The sequence below is a fragment of the Melospiza melodia genome, chromosome 3 (genome assembly GCF_035770615.1).
Source record: "Melospiza melodia melodia isolate bMelMel2 chromosome 3, bMelMel2.pri, whole genome shotgun sequence".
NCBI classification, from domain to species: Eukaryota; Metazoa; Chordata; class Aves; order Passeriformes; family Passerellidae; genus Melospiza; species Melospiza melodia.
In genome coordinates, this window is record NC_086196.1 from 55491076 (window position 1) to 55509660 (window position 18585).

The 18585-nt window shown below is 37.5% G+C and overlaps 1 protein-coding gene across 6 annotated transcripts in view; it reads right to left on the reverse strand.

Moving 5' to 3' along the window:
* The window catches only part of BIRC6 (baculoviral IAP repeat containing 6), a 176119-nt gene that overhangs the window by 52181 nt on the left and 105353 nt on the right, over positions 1-18585 (reverse strand). For all 6 annotated transcript variants that reach the window (XM_063151839.1, XM_063151838.1, XM_063151836.1 and 3 more), the window contains 6 exons: positions 16441-16608; positions 13217-13390; positions 8933-9129; positions 6493-6793; positions 3615-3832; positions 823-987 (listed from right to left, as the gene is read on the reverse strand). In XM_063151839.1, the coding sequence (XP_063007909.1) occupies positions 823-987; positions 3615-3832; positions 6493-6793; positions 8933-9129; positions 13217-13390; positions 16441-16608 (1223 nt within the window). The remainder of the gene's footprint in view (positions 1-822; positions 988-3614; positions 3833-6492; positions 6794-8932; positions 9130-13216; positions 13391-16440; positions 16609-18585) is intronic.

Consider the following 18585-nt stretch of genomic DNA (forward strand, 5'->3'; position numbering starts at 1 on the left):
TTGTGCCATGTAATCTATAGTGTCTAAAACAATTGATCATCAAAATGGTATCTTCATCGGGGTGTGGGCATTTTCAAAGTTTCAACTCCTTCCTGCTCTAAGCCCAGCAGGTTAGCTAACGCTTTTCAACTGAATTAAACTTCTGATGACTAGATACAATCTCATACTCCCTACACATCCAAGATAACAGGAATTGGCTGGATTTCATAATGGACTGAAAAGCCTGATTATGCACAATCTTCTTCTCCTTAGGTATTAGAAGACATCAAAATTTTACTAAGATCTAGATGTTTATTGAAGAACTACTTTTGTCATGTAATTCACATACTCAAGATTTCCTAATATGTATGAGTGAGATTTTGTTATATTAGCATAACACATTCATGGACACCAATATCAACTATGAGCACTTCCTTAAAGCAGAGTGAAAATTATGCAAGAAATTATATAGGTAACACTGTCTGGCACACAAAACAAAACGCCTACTGCCATATCCTTCTCCTTCAATGGACAGTCTTTAGTTTTGACTGTGTGCAGTGCTCTTGACAGAGGTGTGTGACAGCTCAAGATGAAAGCACTGGAACACCTCCTCATCCACTTTCTCTTTAGAACTCATACCCAGGTCTTCTATGCAGCAGCCTGGTGACATCTGAAAATAGTCTTGCTCAAAATATGATCTATATAATTTTCCAATAAGACAGTTGTTTGCAAATAATTTTTGCCCAAAATATTGTAATTACTCTAATCTGTGACTGAAAAAACTCCAGTTTTATTATCCATGCTTTAAGTGCCTCTCATTAATCATAATTTATAATGACACACCTGTAGAAGGCAGGTCACATGCTCTTCTTCTAGTCTTTGCTTAGTCAAGGCTTGTTCAACATCCCATCCTGAAGCTGTAGAGCCTGTTCCAAATCCTGTACCCTTAGCCCAGTACAACTGCTGCTCTTCTGTTGATGCAGTATTGTGTGTACTTGACACCTGTGGCTAAAGTAAAAAAAAAAAAAAATCACAATTATTTAATGATTTAATCTTAGTCACGCTATCTTTAAAAAGCCTTTGCTATGCAAAAGAATGTAATCCCAGTTTATTAACTTTCTAAAGATATCATCAGGATCCAGTGAAAATCAAAGCTTTCCATAGGAAAGACTGCCACACATATGGAGCTCTGGTAAAGGTCAGCAGTAGACTGTTGAAAGTAGTTCTTCCATTTGACCAGTACTGTAAGCCCTTTATTATTCTCTTTTAAGATACTAGCACTGCTTAAATGATGAGAAATATTAGAATGCTACTTAATCAATATCATTCTAAACATCACAGCTCTGTAATTATTGCTGTTTAGAACTTAATCAAGCCTAGTAACACAATGAGATGAAGGGGATGGGAGTGGAAATGTTATCAAGAGACCAGAACTGAAATGTTAAGATGCTCAAGTATTTACTGATTTTGAATAAATGCTCCAAAAGAAGAGGAGTAAGTTACACATATAGCTCTGACACATGATCTCCGTGTCACTAAAATACAAATTACCTCCTCCCTAAGAGCAAGGAAGTCAGTCTTCCTTAAAATTTTCTAAGAGCACATTTTTCCAACAGTGCTTGGTAACAGCTAAAACAGTTTTGACCAATGGTCTGCCTCAGTGATTTTAGTAACATAACTCCAATATTACAATGCTTACCCTCATGAAGTAGCGTGGAAGTATTTACAATAATTTTTTTAATTTTAGCAGGTCATTGGTGAAAAGGATGCAGAAAAAACTCTGATAAGCAATTTTTAACTGATGTTTTCCTATTTGCATATTTAGCATCCTAAACAAGTAACTTGCTGCTTTCATTACTTGGTCACAATTAGCTGGAAACCACATCATGCAGCATTTGTTTTATGGCTCCAAAAAGTTTCATTTTCTGTTCACTTCTTCTTCAGTGACTTTATTAAAGATTGTGTATGAAAGAAAAGAAATTATATATCCACAGAGTGCAATGGTAAAAGAAATTATCACCTGTGAAGTATCATACTGGCAGTAGTCTTGGATAATCTTTTACACTGGGAATGCAATGTGTCTTGGTGATGAAAGAGCTGTGCGGTTATTTTCACATAGACATTACTCATGAACATGTTGTGCCTTTAACACTCAAGAGGACTGTCATGAGCACTGAATTAAAGCACTTAAGGGAGAGCCTGGCCCCAGAAATACAAGTCTCAGTGCAGGCCTGATGGATCCCTAGATTCAAGTTACCATCTATCACTTGATAGATATGAATTATGAGAAAGCAAGCTATTGAAAGGGTCATGGTAGCACTGAAGCAGAAATAAGAATTAATGGTTGCCCTTTCCCTCCAAACATGCAAAAATGCTAAGGTGTTAATGTGTCAGCAGCCTGATACTCCATTAGAAGTAGAATCTCTCAGCTTCCCCTTGAATTTGATTAGCCATTAAGGTGAATTATTCTCAGGCACAGCTTCATCTCTTGCTTGCTCAACCCTTCATCAGTATCAGAGCTGCTAAAATATGGACAGCCCTATATTTTGCAAGTACTAATCCATATTAAGCCACCACTGTTTCATGCAAGCTTCTACCAAAACAATGCTAAAGAGGGGAAGTCATTAATGTGGGTTTTTTAAATACTTTTACAGACAGTTGGTACATTATGCAGAAATGGTAACTTACAGTCCTAAAATCAGAATATACATATTCTGAATAGAGGGTGGTATAACATGGGAAATGCCTTGAAAAAAGTCAAATTTTCGAGATTAATTTGTGATCTTGAATATGTTGGAAAATTTTTGTCTTTAGATCTCATTTAAATGTTAGTACGAAGATTGTAACAAAAATCACTGCATTATTCCATTAATTTTCACAACTCATTTATATTTGTGAAGCATTTGAAAGGTAATAATTTGTAACCAGGAGTTCAGATGATTGTGGTGGTGTTCACAGGGGTCCCAGGACGAGGGAAGAGACAAGAATCTTGACTCCATGTTTCAGAAGGCTGATTTATTATTTTATGAAGTATATATTATATTAAAACTATACTAGAAGAATAGAAGAAAAGATTTCATCAGAAGGCTTGAAAGGAAGCCAGACAGTCCAAGACAGCTGGAATGTGACTGGCCATTAATTAAAAACAACCACATGAGACCAATCAAAGATGCACCTGTTGCATTCCACAGCAGCAGACAATTATTGCTTGCATTTTGTTCCTGAGGCCTCTCAGCTTTTTTTTCCTCAGGAAAAAAACATCTAGCAAAAGGATTTTTCATAAAATGTGTCTGTGACAAGATGATGAATGCTGAACAAGGTAATGAGATCATGCTATCTAATGGGTATTAAGGAATCACCATCCACTGACCATTATGCCTTTCCTGCCCTGAAAAATAAGGTCTTGTGAAAGAAACTGATTACACCTTAATGCCTCAAGACAAGCCTTCATTCTCTACTTTTATGATTACTATGTTTGTTTGCAACACGCAGGGACAATTACCTAATCAAGTACTTCACAATTATTTTTAAAGTCTGCAAAAATGAGGCTACAATGAAAGCGACGAGATGATTTTCTCTTTTTAATTCAAACTCTTAGTACTTGTGGCTGGTACCTGCTGTGCTGGTAAGCTTACCTCTGCCTGGTTGGGACTGGAGTTGGGCACTCGAGGTGCGTGGTGGCTCAGGGCAGAGAGACAGGCCAGGATGAGATGGATGGCGCCGATCTCCAGCGCCATCCTCCGCAGCAGCACTCCGTCATCGGTGGTCAGCGGGGTGCTGCTGAACAGACTGCGCAACACGTGGAACGGCAGCGTCGGGAGCACGTTCGCTGAAGGAGACTGCAGGATATGACCTAGGTTGGAGAAGGAAAACATCAAACCCATGTTTTCTTTCAACAGTTCAATAAAGCCTATTAATCTCTGCAATACTTTATGAACATACAGAAATCTACTAAGGACTCAAGCATTCACATACAGTAAAGCTATCCATTACTATGTTTCTCTTCCAAGAAAAAATTCATTATGAGGAGAGTGTAGAAGAAAGAATGTTTCTTTATTTTATTCATAGATTTGGAAAAGCATCAAATTTTAAAAATTTGATTTGCCATTTCCAGGGAGAAAACTGGTTTGGATTAATTTTTTAAAATACATATATATTTTTAATCCTAGCAAATACAGCAAGATAAAGAATGCATGTGATCAGCTAAGAGCAGCTCAGCTGACAAGCAGCATTAGTTTATAATATGTTGGATTCTCTTCTGTATTCATGTGTCCAAACTATGAATTAATGCACTGACACAAACCAAGTTGCTACTGAAGTTGAACCCATGGTGAAATACTAACATAATTCTAATTAGATGAGTTGCATGTATGAATTTTGTACTACAATTCCTTAAAATTTTTAACCCCTTTGCATTATGAGCAAAAGTTTTCTTTCAAAAGCCACATTTCAAATAACGGAGCGACCTATTAATGCAACACACTGAGATACGGGAAACTGTCTCAATTTTTTTCTTGTATTTAACAATACATTTCACATTCCTTCCCCAGTGCTTATATAGAGACAACTGACAACTGGAGATGCTTCGAACAGTGAAAATACTTTAAAATAGCCAACTCTGTCCAGAAGTTTGCTTCCTATTTTAAATATTTTATTTTCTCCCTCTTAAGAGTTTATCAGCTGTATCATCATCAAGAGATTTAAACAAATGTCCATATTTGTGTGTACATGTATCTACACACATACACATGTGTAAATTCACATCTGTCTGGTACTCTTTGCAAAGACAGTAACAAGAAGGAATCAAAAGTCATCTGACCGGGATCTTCATAAATAAAATCAAAAACTTCTGGAAAATAAGCCTATCTGATAGAATTTCATAACTGCAGGCACAGCCAAATGAAAAAAGAGAAAATCAAAACATTTGCACAGTTTATCTTTGCAGACAACTGCAATCTATAAGCCATAGATTTATAATTGCAGCTCTTCATATTATGCAAGAAAGTAATGAGATTCTACATGTGTGAAAAGCTGCATTTCTAACAAAAAAAGGAAGTTTATTACTAGTTGATACAGAAAACTAATGTGGATTACCGTGTACAACTGAATCCACATTTTGTAGAGTTGAATTCAGATGTTTGGCTAAGGGAAAAGAGAAATTGGCTGTTTAGTCCAGCTAAAACTAAGGCTACAAGGGAATGTAATTCCTGTCAACAAATGCACTGGAGAAATAAGAGCTGCTGGCCACTAACTGCATACGAATAAATGTAGGCAGAAAATTAAAGCAACCCCATCCATGAAGAAAATTCTGTTCTGGAATGGTTTTCCAATAGCAGCAGTGGCTGCACACACACCTACACTACTACAAAAAAAAGAAAGCAACCCAAATTCTAAATGTCTCTTTATTAAAAAAAAAAATAAAAGATAGCAAAATCGCCTGCAGTAGCAAGGCACTGAGACTGCTCTAGAAACTGCATACAGTTCTTCAGTTATTTACCACTCAGATTAGGTGAGTGTAAACAGCTAGATTGAATTTTTATTGCCCAGTTTATTCTTGTCTACTGTCCTGCACCTAAATACCAGTGAAATAAAAAGACAAGCAGAAGGGAGAGCACATGAGATGCTTGGTTTTCCAGCTGGTCTTACAAGGTCCATGTTGCACCACTCTACCACCCTATTTAGAGTGCTAAATAGAGACTTACTTCTGATGATTGCAGCCTAGAAAAACCAGCACTCTTCAAAGTCATAATCACAGAATTTTGCAGGTAGGAAAAGACCCCTGAGATCATCAAGTGCAGCTGTAAACCTGACACTGCTCAAGTGCACCACTACACAACACCCAGTGAAAGCAAATGCCTTCAATGTATGAAAACACATTTCAGACACACTTGTAGTTTTTCAAAACAGTAAGAAACACAAATATTTTAACTGCATGCAGAATTCCAGGCTCATTTGCAAAGACACTGACAAGAAATTTTTCTCCCGGCTTGTCTGTTTATTCTTTGAAGAACATCCCATTTCTCCCTGTGAACTCACACCATCAAGGCAGAGCTTCTGTTTAGGCAGTTTAATCACCAAAATCTTTAGATCTTAATCTCCTTTTCTAAAACATTATTCAATGGTTTACTCTACATTTGTTGTAGCTTTGCTCTTATCCACATTATTCTACATTTGGTTGCAGAATTATAGGACGTTTGCACAATTAGTTGAGCATTTCCAGCTACTTAGAACATTCTGTCTGAATGCAGTTATCTTGACAATGTCATTGTAGGTTTTATCAGTGCTTATTTTACAATTACTCTGACATGAGATGAGAACTTTTGAGTACTGATGATTGTGATAAAATTTTGCCAGAGAGAATTTATTAGAGGCAACAGTTAATCAAAGATGCCTGCAACATGCTTCTTCCCAAACCAATGCTAACTTCCTGATAAAAGAAATACAGTGCAAATAAATTAAAGTAAAATTATCTATCTGTGGTCTACAAAGAAAGGTAATAATTACAGCACATACTTCCTTCACCATCATCTGTAACTCCCAACACCAATCTCAACAGACACTGAGCATGTTTCCGTTCTTTTAGCAGCACCTCAGCATAGCCCGGGAGACGGAGAAATAAACCAAAGGCAGCCAGAGAATGTGCAGGTATGGGAGACATTGTCTGGACTGTGGACTTGATCGGTGGAGGCTCTGCAGCAATTGTTTCTGGTGCTTCATACACCAATTCCCCTGATTGTTCAATGGTAACCCATTCAAACTGATCACTGTCCTTCTGTTTTTCTTGTGTGGCTGACGTAACCACTGGAGTGCTCACCTTAACCAACAGAAACAACAAAAATTTATCAGTCATTCAGTTAAACGCCCTAAACAAAAATTCTATTTTACAAAGGATGTAAAAGACATGCAATCTTAATGTAGGACACAAAAAAGAAGTCACGGGAATTACTCCACCATTTGCAGATACAGGGACCATGCCAAATGGCTTAAAAGGGCATACTTGTTGCATTTTCAATACAGTGCTACAAAGTTGTGCCTACACAAGCAAGCAAACGTATTTTGGCAACCTAAAATCCTCAGTTAAAGTGTGCTGCTTAAACACAGAGGTGTAAGACACACAAATGACTCTGAGGTAAATATTCATTTATGTACTATACTGTTAAATAAGAAATGGCCCTTTATTTTTAACATTAAACACTGTGACCACAAGTATTTAGTTTTTAGTTACAATTGCAAAAAGAAGAAAAACTAATAATTTTCATCGCCTTTAAAAGCAAAGAATAGCTTCAGGTATCTTAGCAGTTTTGTAGCAACTTGTAGCAATGAGCCTTTTGAACTTCTGATTGATTTGGAAGGCTTTATTACTATTATACTCTAACAGAACAGTCTGTTCTATGACCAGAGGACAATGGAGTCAAGCATTATAAAGTCACAGTTTAAGGGGGTAGTAGCTGTACAGTGCCCCAAGACACAATCAAACAATTCAAATGAAATTATGACACTGAGGTCCCTCTCATAATTAAACATCACAGAGGTGTCAAGCTTTCATGCTATTCAGATAAACTGATTTGATCGTATTTAGAATTTTAGTACTTATTTAGAATTTTATTACCAGACTGATATAAACTGGAAAAGATGAATATGAAAAGCCTTTACAGAAATTATCCAGAATACCAAATTCCTAATTTAAAGTCAGAGTCATGTTTTACTGCATTTATTCCAATTATGTTCACATTTCTCCAGTGACTTGGAGAAATATTAAAATAAAATTAAAGAATTAAGGGTCTGGAGAAATCATCAGTTTTCACACTGAACAGTCTGTTTGATATTACTGTATTTAATTTTTTTATGGTTTGCAGAATTCTTATTCAGTATTTGAATCTAAACATATATCTCAAGCTAAGATATTGTGAAAAGACAGTAAGTTCCTAGGACTACAGAAAAAGAAGGAAAAAAGGAATGAAGTTTCTCATGGTCATAACTTATTTTTCATGTCTTGCAGAATCCCACATATCAGTTTTCTTCAATACAGAGTACACATTATCTCTCTTGGAATTCATAACACAGTAACTGTGTATGTAAATACTTCTTCAACTTGTAATTTTTGAAATGCATTGGTACTAGACCTCTAAGACCTTTGTAGAACTATTTACAAAGGATGCATATTAATTATCCAGTCTCACTACAGGGTTCCTATGGTTGCCATAATCTTACAGTCAAGATACTGAATAATGTACTCTTAATTCATATCCTTAGTATGATACCCTTAATTCATGATTAATTCAGTTTCAAAAGGAATAAATACTATTTCCTGTTAGGAGTATCAGCCAAAAGCTTCAAAAATATTGTCAAATAGAATCTGAATAACTCACAGGTTATTTCTTCCCTTTTTAGCAGTGTGTACTTAAAACAGCAGCCAAAGGAGTAATTCCACACTAATGCCACTACTGACACTTGCAAAGTGTGCATCCAGAGGAATTATACATATAAGTATACAAATAATATCTATAATTTCTTAATATTAATATAATTAAGATGATACTGTTATTTATAATAATAAAATTATATCATCTTTGAGAACTGAATTTCACTTAACCATAAAAACATCTATGAGGGTACACTTGCAGGAACAACTAAGTGATAAGCAAGTATGCCTTCACAGTACATCACTAACTTTATTTTACTGCACCCTCCAAGATATTTTAAACTAACAGAAGCAGCTTGCCTTGGTCCCAACAAGGCCACAGCTACTCAGGCAGTCTGTGATATGGACAGGGAAGCACATGTACAGCTGGACAGGGCTGTGGAGTTATCCACTTGCCTCTTTTAAAGTATCTTCCCCAAATAACTGAGAAGTTAAACTGAACTATAGGGAAAGACAAGGAAAATACTGTCCTCAGACCAACAAACAAAATACTCTCAGCATGTTTTCCGACACTTATTTTTTTCTACTTACTTGCTGAATTACGTCAGGATAAAGCATAGGGAGTCTCTCTGCAATAAGAGCCAATCCACCCATGCCAGCAAAAACTTGCAGTGGAGACTGAATGGGACAGGTTTCAAGAAGTGATTCATCTAGAACTGCATCCATACATTCATCCCCAGGACTGATGGCTTCATCTTCAGGGCAAGGTCCCAGTAAATCTGCATGCTCTACAAAAACAAACATAAAAGAAATTAATATATATCATCAACACTGTCTGTATTTCTTTGTCCTCATTTAAAAGTGGTTTTCAAAGGTACTGATTCCTTCTCAAGCAAAGACTGAGCCAAGAACCTGAAATGAATACAAGAACAACAAAAGAAAATAAACGTGTTAGTGGCACCTTCTCGGGTTTCTATGGTTGAGATGACCCCCGAGGTATCACAAAGTCTTTTTTCCCAGCCCCGCGACTGAAGAAGTTGTCGAGATTCGTCAGTTCTGCTTTTCAAGGTTGTTTATTTTTCCTTATCTATTACATTCTTTCTCTGACCTGCTGAGATCTGCCTGGCAGCTCGGTTTGTGGCACACTGACCGCCCTCAGGGCGGTGTTATCTTTTTATACTAAGAACTACGTGTACTTTATTTACAATAATTTTCCAATACCTATCACCTATGTTAGACAGTCTGTCTCTACTCTAAACCAATCCAGAAGTGTCACCATCACAGCAGAAGATGGAAGACAAGAAGAAGGAGAAGGAGGACAGGACACACCCAGATTCCTCCATTTTGCTTTTTGAACCCCCATTCTAAAACCCCAAAATTCTGCTTTTTCACCCTGTGACAAATTAACTATCATTCTACTCAAACTCTTGTGGCTTTTAAACTTCACACAAAGTTGGTAATTTTTTCATGGGCTAAAATCAAAGGCACAGGTGTTTTTGACTCCGTGCCAAGGTCTCTGAGCCTTGCCAGGGTCTCGAATCACCCAGGGCAGCCAGAAGAATTTCCTGGGTCCTGACAGTGCCTTTTGCCAATGACAGCAGATCCATGTCAAACTCAGCATTATTTACACATGGCTAACATTAGAATTTCATATTTTATTAGAATTTGATCTATGCCTTCAAGACTTTGCTAATTTTGGAGTTATGACATTTTTAACACTCTTTCATCTAGACGTGTAGGGTTGTTATTCTCCAATAAAGAGTTTATAGCTGAAGAAAGGAAAGATAACCTTGAATCTTAACCTGTTTTGCTTTTCACATGTCCTCTCTGTGAGGTGTCAAAAAGACCCTCTGCAAAAGCCATGAGATTTAATTCTACTCTTCCTCATGAAAAAAGATCATGATCTGGATTTCTGACTTTCTACTAACCTCCATCCTCTCAGTTTATGACTAAGCACCCTAATATCTTGTACAACAGACAAAAAATGAACATTCTATGCACTAACACACACAAGTATATAGAGAATATACAAAACCCTACCACAATTCCTTATTGCTAAACATCAGCCCTCTTTGCTAATTGCCACAGGCAAATTTCAGTGAATATTCTGTATATTTAATCCAAAAATCTGTTTTGCAGATTATATTTTTAAGCAATGTAATGCAAGGGTCCTCCACGTCTTTACAATACAGCCACATCAAAGGCAGGAGAGAGCAAGTGGTCTCAGTATCTCTTCACTGTGAACATTCTGACACTCATCATAATCCTCAGTTATACTCCAAATATATAGCACACATGCTATTATTTACTATATACTTGTAAAAACACAGAAGCACATTAATGAATAACTTGTGCAGTTACCAAAATAAAATTCTTGTGAAAAAACATTTAAACAGAAGACACTGTATCTTTTAACAGATACTTCACCTTTTAAAACTGTTTCTTCCTAATTTGAAAGGGAATAAGAAACAGCAGGTCTTTCCCCATCCTAATTCTCAACTTTAAAACATGCAAGAAGCACCGTTTTACAAGGACATCACTGATATACTGTGGGAGGATCACTCTGCTTTGGAATAATATGATCAAAGTGTAAGATTTAATAAGCTTAAATCAAGGACATGTAGGCATATGTACATCAATTCATTCTACTTCAAAAACACAGACTATGAAAAGTCTGTCTGTCTGAAGAAGTCTTTCATAGACAGACTAAGAAAAGGTCACAGATACCTTCAAAGCAGGATAATCCCTGTAAGAAAATGTCCAATCATAACACTTTCAGTACATACAGCTTTGATGTCCACTCTTCTAAAGGACACAGGCTGACACCTCTGTGGAAATGCTCCTTTTCCCCACAGACAGTGGGTGAGGGTGTCACAAACTTGCTGGTATCAGCAAGGAACTGCCTTCCACCAGACATGTGGAGGATTCCACCTCACTAGGCTGAACAGGATTTGCAATTCAATTGCTTGCAGTGGCATGAATTGATCAGACTGCAGGAAATGCTAGATATCCTTCATAATGATGGTTTTAAAACAAAGATTTTGACCAAAAACCTCACCCCTCTGTTTTGCAGTGTAAAAAGCTGTAAGCCTTCCCAAAGGACGACAACAAGAAAATATAAACACAGAGATATTGATAAAGCATGGAAAACTGCTTCTCTGCAAAAGACACTTGAAAAGTAAGTTCTCAGTGAGTAAAGCTACAGGAAGATCCTTTCATTGTGAGTGCAAACACAGTAACATCTTCAATATTCACTCAAGGAGTTACACTTAAGTATGCTTTTCAAGTCCTTGCTTCAGTTAATTTTCTTATAATCCAACTGAAACCATTTCACCTCCAGGAGCATTTTCCAAGTTTTCAGTGAAGTCATGCACTTCACTGCGGAAAACTGCTGATCTCAAAAAAGGCATTGAAGCAGGCAGAAAAAAATGTTAATAAATGACACTCTTCCTCAAGTAATAGGAAATGTAGGACTAGAGACACCATGTGAACCTATAAAATCTATCCAGTAGGTCAAAAATCTATCCAGGGGTCAAAAAACCTGCGGTCTGCTTTAAGTAGCAAGTAAAGGAGCACTGAAATGTAAGAATGATTTCTCTAGATATTACACACTAGGCAAGAAAAAGCAGTAGCTCTGACCTTCATTATTGCTGAGTGGTGATTGTGGATATAACTAACATTTTGCTGTATATCACCGCAGATCAATGGATTTGTAATGACAAGCTCAATTTAAACAAAAAAGTGCCCAATAACTTAATAAATTAAGTTCAGAGGACCTTTATGTCTTCACATAACTTTACTACTAAACTGAACCTTCTCTAATGATTTGAGTTTTATTCAAATAGTAAAATATTTACTGTATGTTTAGAATTTAAATAAAGAGCATAAGTAAACCAAAGTATTATTTAAAAAAGATCTATCTCTTAATAGTGTGAGAGATATGTATAGCCAAGCACTGCACAGAATCACGAAATGCTTATTTCAGACCAGATATCAAGAAAATGATAATTGTTTTTCAACACTTCTGTTTCTTATCTCTTCTAGAAACAGACTATCAAGTGAACAGGTTTTAAAACAAGCCTCTGTCTGAAAAGAACTGAATGATTAATTTTGGAATTCCATGAGTGTCAGCAGGCTGATAATCAGCAGATTACAATTAGCTTAATTTCAAAGTCCCATTTCTCTAAGTCTTGCCTAAAGGAATGATATAAAAATATTTCAGAACAGACTCCTGAGACAGATCTTCTCCTTTCTCCTTCCCCAGCAAGTAGATAGCAAACAATTGGCAGAAGTATTATCAATAAATACATCATATTAGAAAATGTTAAATGCTTTTAAAATTTGGAGTTATAAGATCTGCTTAGATGGCTTGAGAGAAACCTCCTTCTTCAAAGCAGCATTTGGTACATAAGATAGCTCAATAAAAAAAAATTCACAGGCTTCTCTAACTCATATAGTTTCAAACAGTTCCTGTATTACTGGAGTTATGACACTTTTTTTAAGGTACTGTCGGGACCCAGGACATTCCTCCAGCTGCCCTGGTTACCAGCACAAACACTTAGACTTACTTACTAGAGAGAACTGATATACATGTCAAGAAATAAAATATACTGTATCTATACATACAATATTACAATGAAAAAAGAAAAGTGAAACCAGAGCAACCATATTGGAGCATTTTATAGATACAATTTAGGCAGGGAATGAATTAGTACTTTATCACAAAGTTTAGCTCTTATCTGGAAATGAATAGCTCAGGAAAATCATCCAAGAAAATACAAAAAACTGCTGTTTCTTATCAAGAAAATCAATATAGTTTTTGTCCAAAATAAAAACATTTTTTAAGGAGCATATCAAAAAAGTAAGAACACTCACCTTTTTCTGTGTGAAGACGTTTAAATGAGTCTGTTTTTGATAAGCTTGGATCTGAGATTACTTTGGAACCAAGTTTAACTGTCAAGTCTATGGATCGGTATCCTTGAGGGAGTTTGCGGTCATACAGCAGAGTCAGAAGCTGGGCAAGTGTCATTTCAGCTGGTAATGGCTGACCTAGACAACAAAGGCATCAAGTCAGAGAGGAAAATTCTGACTGGGTTACTTTTACATACATATCCAGGTGCTGTTCATTACTTGCACCACAAAAGCCAAGTAGACTAAAATATCATCTGGCTCCAAACTAAGGCCTAAATTTTACCATTTGTTCTCTTGGGAAAAGGGGCCCCATCAGTTTGGAGCCCATCATCAAACAGATCTATGCCAGCATTCCCTAAGACAGCCCTGTGCTGAGAGCACAAACACTTGGCACATTTAAGAAATGGCCAAGGCTGTAATTTGATGTGCATTTTAAGTGGGTACTGGCTGCCTCCCACTATTAAACACCACCTATGCAGCACCACTGAACTGTGGGAGCAGAGAGGTGTCTGCGACCAGAAGGTAAAACAGGTGGTATTGAAAAAAGTGGAAAACAAAGAAACTGGCAATTCTTTATCAGGCGTACTAATCCCAAGCCTAGCTCACTACTCCTGTGTCAAGACAGCAGGAAAAAAAAAAGAAGGGCACTGCCAGGATCACTTTTCTCCACAGTAATGTAGACTTGAAATGCACATGCAATACAGTCCAAACTGACTACTCTAATTCAAGTTTTGGCCACTTTGTTGATTGCAAATATGTTCTTGCCTGAAATTACAAGCTAATCTGAAGGCTGAAAAATTTTGTCTGAAAACAAGTAGATTTACACATTAAATATTTTAGAGTTGGATCATATAATAGCATGTCCATTTCATCGTGATTGCACTTAATCACGTAAAACAACATCTAAGAGTTCCTTAGTAACAATCCGTTTCTTCAATTGAGGATTATGTTTTAAGAAAAGCAAAAACTCAAAATGCCTTGCAAGACACGACCAGATCACAAATAAAGAAAGGTTTACATGACCATTGCAAGACAGTCAACATTTACCAGCTACATACTGAAAATAGGCACTGGGTTTTGATCTCATCTCCAAAACAGCAGTATCACAGATTATCTTGAGTTGGAAGAGACTCACAAGGATCAAAGCCCAACTCTTGGCCCTACACAGGACAGCCCCAAGAGTTACCACATGTGCTTGAGAGCACTTTCCAGGTGCTTCTTGAACCATCAGGCTTGGGGCTGTGACCACTTCCCTGGGGAGCTGATCCAGTGCCCAACCACCCTCTGAGGGAAGATCCTTTTCCTAATATCCAACCTAAACCTCCCCTGACACAACTTCAGGCCATTCTCTTGGGTCCTGTCACTGGTTACCAGCCACTAGAAAAGAGATCTGTGCCTGCCCCTCCCCTCCTTTCCTCATGAGAAAGCTGACTGCAACGAGGTCTCCCCTCAGTCTCCTCTTCTCCAGGCTGAACAAGTGACCTCAGGCATCCCTCATACAGCTTCCCCTCAAGGCCTTTCACTCTCTTCATTGCCCTCTTCTCAACTATCGTTAATAGCTTTAAGTCCTTCTTATATTGTGTCACCCTAAACTGCCCCCAGTACCTGAGGTGAGGCTGGCCCTGAGCAGAGTGGGACAACCCCCTCCCTTGCCTGGCAATGCTGTGCCTGATCTGCCCACTCTCCAGAAGAGCCTGTAACCATCCGTCATCAATCACTGGACTCATCCCACCAGGTTCTGCTCATTGTCCTTGCTTGACTATATGATGCTTTTATCCCCGAGGCTTTTATCCCCAGTTGTCTGTTCTGTTTATGCTGGAGAATAAGTTCTGCACCTTTAAGACTTGTTCTAAGAGTGAAGGGGGGAGAGAAGAAGCGCACAGTTTGTTTTCAGACACTGCACTCACTCCTCCACATTCCTGCTCCTGGCTGTGTTGTCTGCAGATGGACAGACAGCAGGACAGAGCTCTCCTTTGTTTAAGTTAGTTTTAGCTAGCTGAGGCAAAGAAGTTCCCTGGACTGTGGTTTTCTTTTTTCCTTTTCTTTGGATCTGTTTAAAGCTGCTCTGGCCTGAGCACCAGAAGAGCACCAGCAGCCCACACCTGTGGCCCACCAGGCTGGGCCTGGGCCACGGCATTTCCAGCGCTGGAGGGACTAATCAGAGACTGAGTGAGATGAACTACAACCCAGGGAGGGGACTTCTCAGTTTGTCATCTCTTTTGGAGCAGCAAGGGTTTTTATTGTTTAATATTGTTTAGGTTTTATTGTTTAATAAACAGGTTTTTTCCACTTTTCTCCAAGGAGGTATTTCTTTCAGAACCAGCTGGGGGAGGGGCCAATTGAATCTGCTTTTCTAGAGGAGCCCCTTTGGGGGTTCTCTCCCAAATTTGCCCTGAACCAGGACACTCATCAATTTTAGATATTTTAATCCAAGTATACTATCCTGCTAATAATTGCCAGAGGATAGCCTCAAAGCTGGTAATTGGATAGTAAGTCTCAAATTTAGGGATTTTTGAGTGAAAATGACTTTGATCAGAAGTTAACCCCTTAATTCCATTAGCTGGATCCAGACAAGAAGCTGTTCTGCATAATAATGAAGCGTTCCACTCATGGTTCTGTCTTTTATTCCTGATCTAAGTCACTACAATTTCTTCTTGAAAAAGAGAGATTGCCAATCTTGCTATACCACATCTGATATACATGGAACATGACCAACTGCTCAGGACATGCTGTGTTTTTAAAACACAAATGTTATGGAATTCAAGAATATTCCTGAACTGGCAAATCAACCCTTCAGAGAGCAATGCGAGATGGTTGCCCACTTAGAACCTGGAGTAATAGGGCATTGGTACCAGTTCAGTTCTGCCTTGTATGTGGAAGAAAACCTATGAGGTCACCTTTCAAACCCACCCTGCTTTCATTTTTGAGTGAAAGTGTTTTGAGAGTTTTCTTAGGAATAAGATACTAAACTTCAAGGGATATCAATATAATTGCCACTTTTTTTTGAGCTGCTATGATGCTACAATGCTGCAGTTGCTGATGTTGCAATGATTTCCAGCTGAAAGCTGTTTACCAGCTCCACACTTCCAAGATGCTAATGCCCATAACCATTGTAACAACTTCCTGATGATGTACCAGCCACTGAAAAGACCATAATTTTGATATGTGAAATGTATTATTAAAGTTACCTGGTAGTAGTTTATGGTACAGATGAAAGACTGGAACACTAATGGTCTTGCTGGAAGATTCTCCTCCTGAGGAAGAAGTACCAACTTTATCTGCCATCACTCTTCCTCGCCTCGATGGTGGGCGTGGAGGGGTGGACGAAACAGCTCTTTTTGACTGAGATTTCAAACCTAGTACAGAAGTAAAAAATTTCAAGTTGTTCTATTATTTCATACCTTCAGTTTGCCAAGATATAACATACTCAAAACCTTCAATGATAGAAAAATATACAAATTTTACCTCACTGGCTAATAAAATACCAGAACAACATTTTTGTATAAAACATATTGAGATATGATCCCAGTATTTTTAGTGAAAAGACTGTGCATTTTCTTAAGCCCCAAACATAAACCAAACCATAACTAGATGATGTCATGCAAAAAAAAAGCAAAAGCTATTCTGATTCTGCTGTCATTGAAGAGTGTCTCACAATAGGCCCTAGAGCAAAATGTTTTTAGGCTGTCTTTTCACCTGAAGGCAAGAAAGGCAAATTTTTCCAAACTGACAGACATTTCAGCAGAGATTATAGCTAATAACCCCTTGTCTGGCCTACAAAGGTGACTTTAGCTGCAGTACTGACAGTACCACATGCGATGAAAGGCGTCTTTATATGCGCTTTCCAAGTTCCCTGACCCCAAAATATTTGAAGTAAGCACTGCATGAAAATCAGGAGGTAGACTAGCTACAGAAGAGCTTACTGTTACTACACAGCAAGACTGCCTTATCTTAGGACAGCTTAAGGTGACTTAAGGTACAGCAAAATTATACTGTAATCATGTATCCTTCTGTTCAGGTGACAGAGGTAAAAAGCCATCAGGTCAACAGACAAAGACAGACAATTACTAACTCATCATTGAGCAAGAGCTGCCACAAAACTAACAACATCTACACTTCAAATGCTGTAATACACTCTGATTTCAGCTGATCATTAGAAGCAGCTCTAATGTACAACACATTGTCCAATAATCTCAGTACACTAGCTTGCTTCAGGAAGATCAGGCTGCAAATACCATCTTCTCCCTCTATTAATTTTACCCATAGGTAAAAACATAAATACTTTATATTTCTTGAGATTCTGAGGACACTACAAAAGCCTCAGAATATATGAAAAATTATTACAAAAGAAGAAAATATTTGACAAACAGGCAGTAAAACAAATCCAAATTAAATAAGTTTACATTTAAACTCTTACTAAATTGGAGAAAATTGGAAATATCAGAAAAAAACCTGAAATCTGCTTCTTTTTAATACAGAATGAGCTATATCATGCAGTAGGATGAGCGATGTAACTGGAATGACATGGCTGACTGTGCTATGCCCTATCTTCAACTTTGCTTAGTATTTTTGTTTCTTTCTAGATTTTTTGTGTTTTAACCCTTTCCTTAGACCTATTAATATTTTAGATACTACTAAAACATGTTTAACTTAAGTGGCACCTACTGTAACTATTTTATCAGATAAAGATGCTGTAATTAACATAGCTATGTTGCTTTAAATGCACACCAAGTTCAGTGAAACCGCTGCCCTGTTCAGCCTTTGTGTTAAGTTATATGTACATCTAAAAACCTGAAATAAAAAGCTTAAGAAATATTGGTGCCAAAAGTCAGAGGAAATCAGCATCTCTGCTTTATGCTTCATGAAGTGTGAATGAACTCGAGGTACCTCAATACTGGCAGAAAGCTAGATAGGAAAGGAGTAGTTTGAAGTTTGTTAATCAACATCAAACTGAAAGACTAATGACTTCTACAGCCATCATCTGAACTGGAACATTTGTGTACCACTGCAAAATTACTATGTTCAACCTATATGCTCCAACAAAAGGTTTGCATTTTTGTAAGAAAAAGGGCTTACATGAGAGGCTTCTGAAGGTTTGACTCAATAGTTTTTATAAACTGAATGCTTTGAAACAAACTCCAGTATTAGTTGTTTCCAAGTGGAATAACATGGGTTTATGTCAAAATCTCCATTTGACAGTTTTTAGTAGAGTACCATTAGCTGTTATGAAAAATATGTGGATACCTTTTATTTCCAAAGCATATTTTCAGAAGAGAGGTGACTAAACCCTGTTGTACCAGCTACTGCAAAAAGCAGAAGCAATAATACCCTCC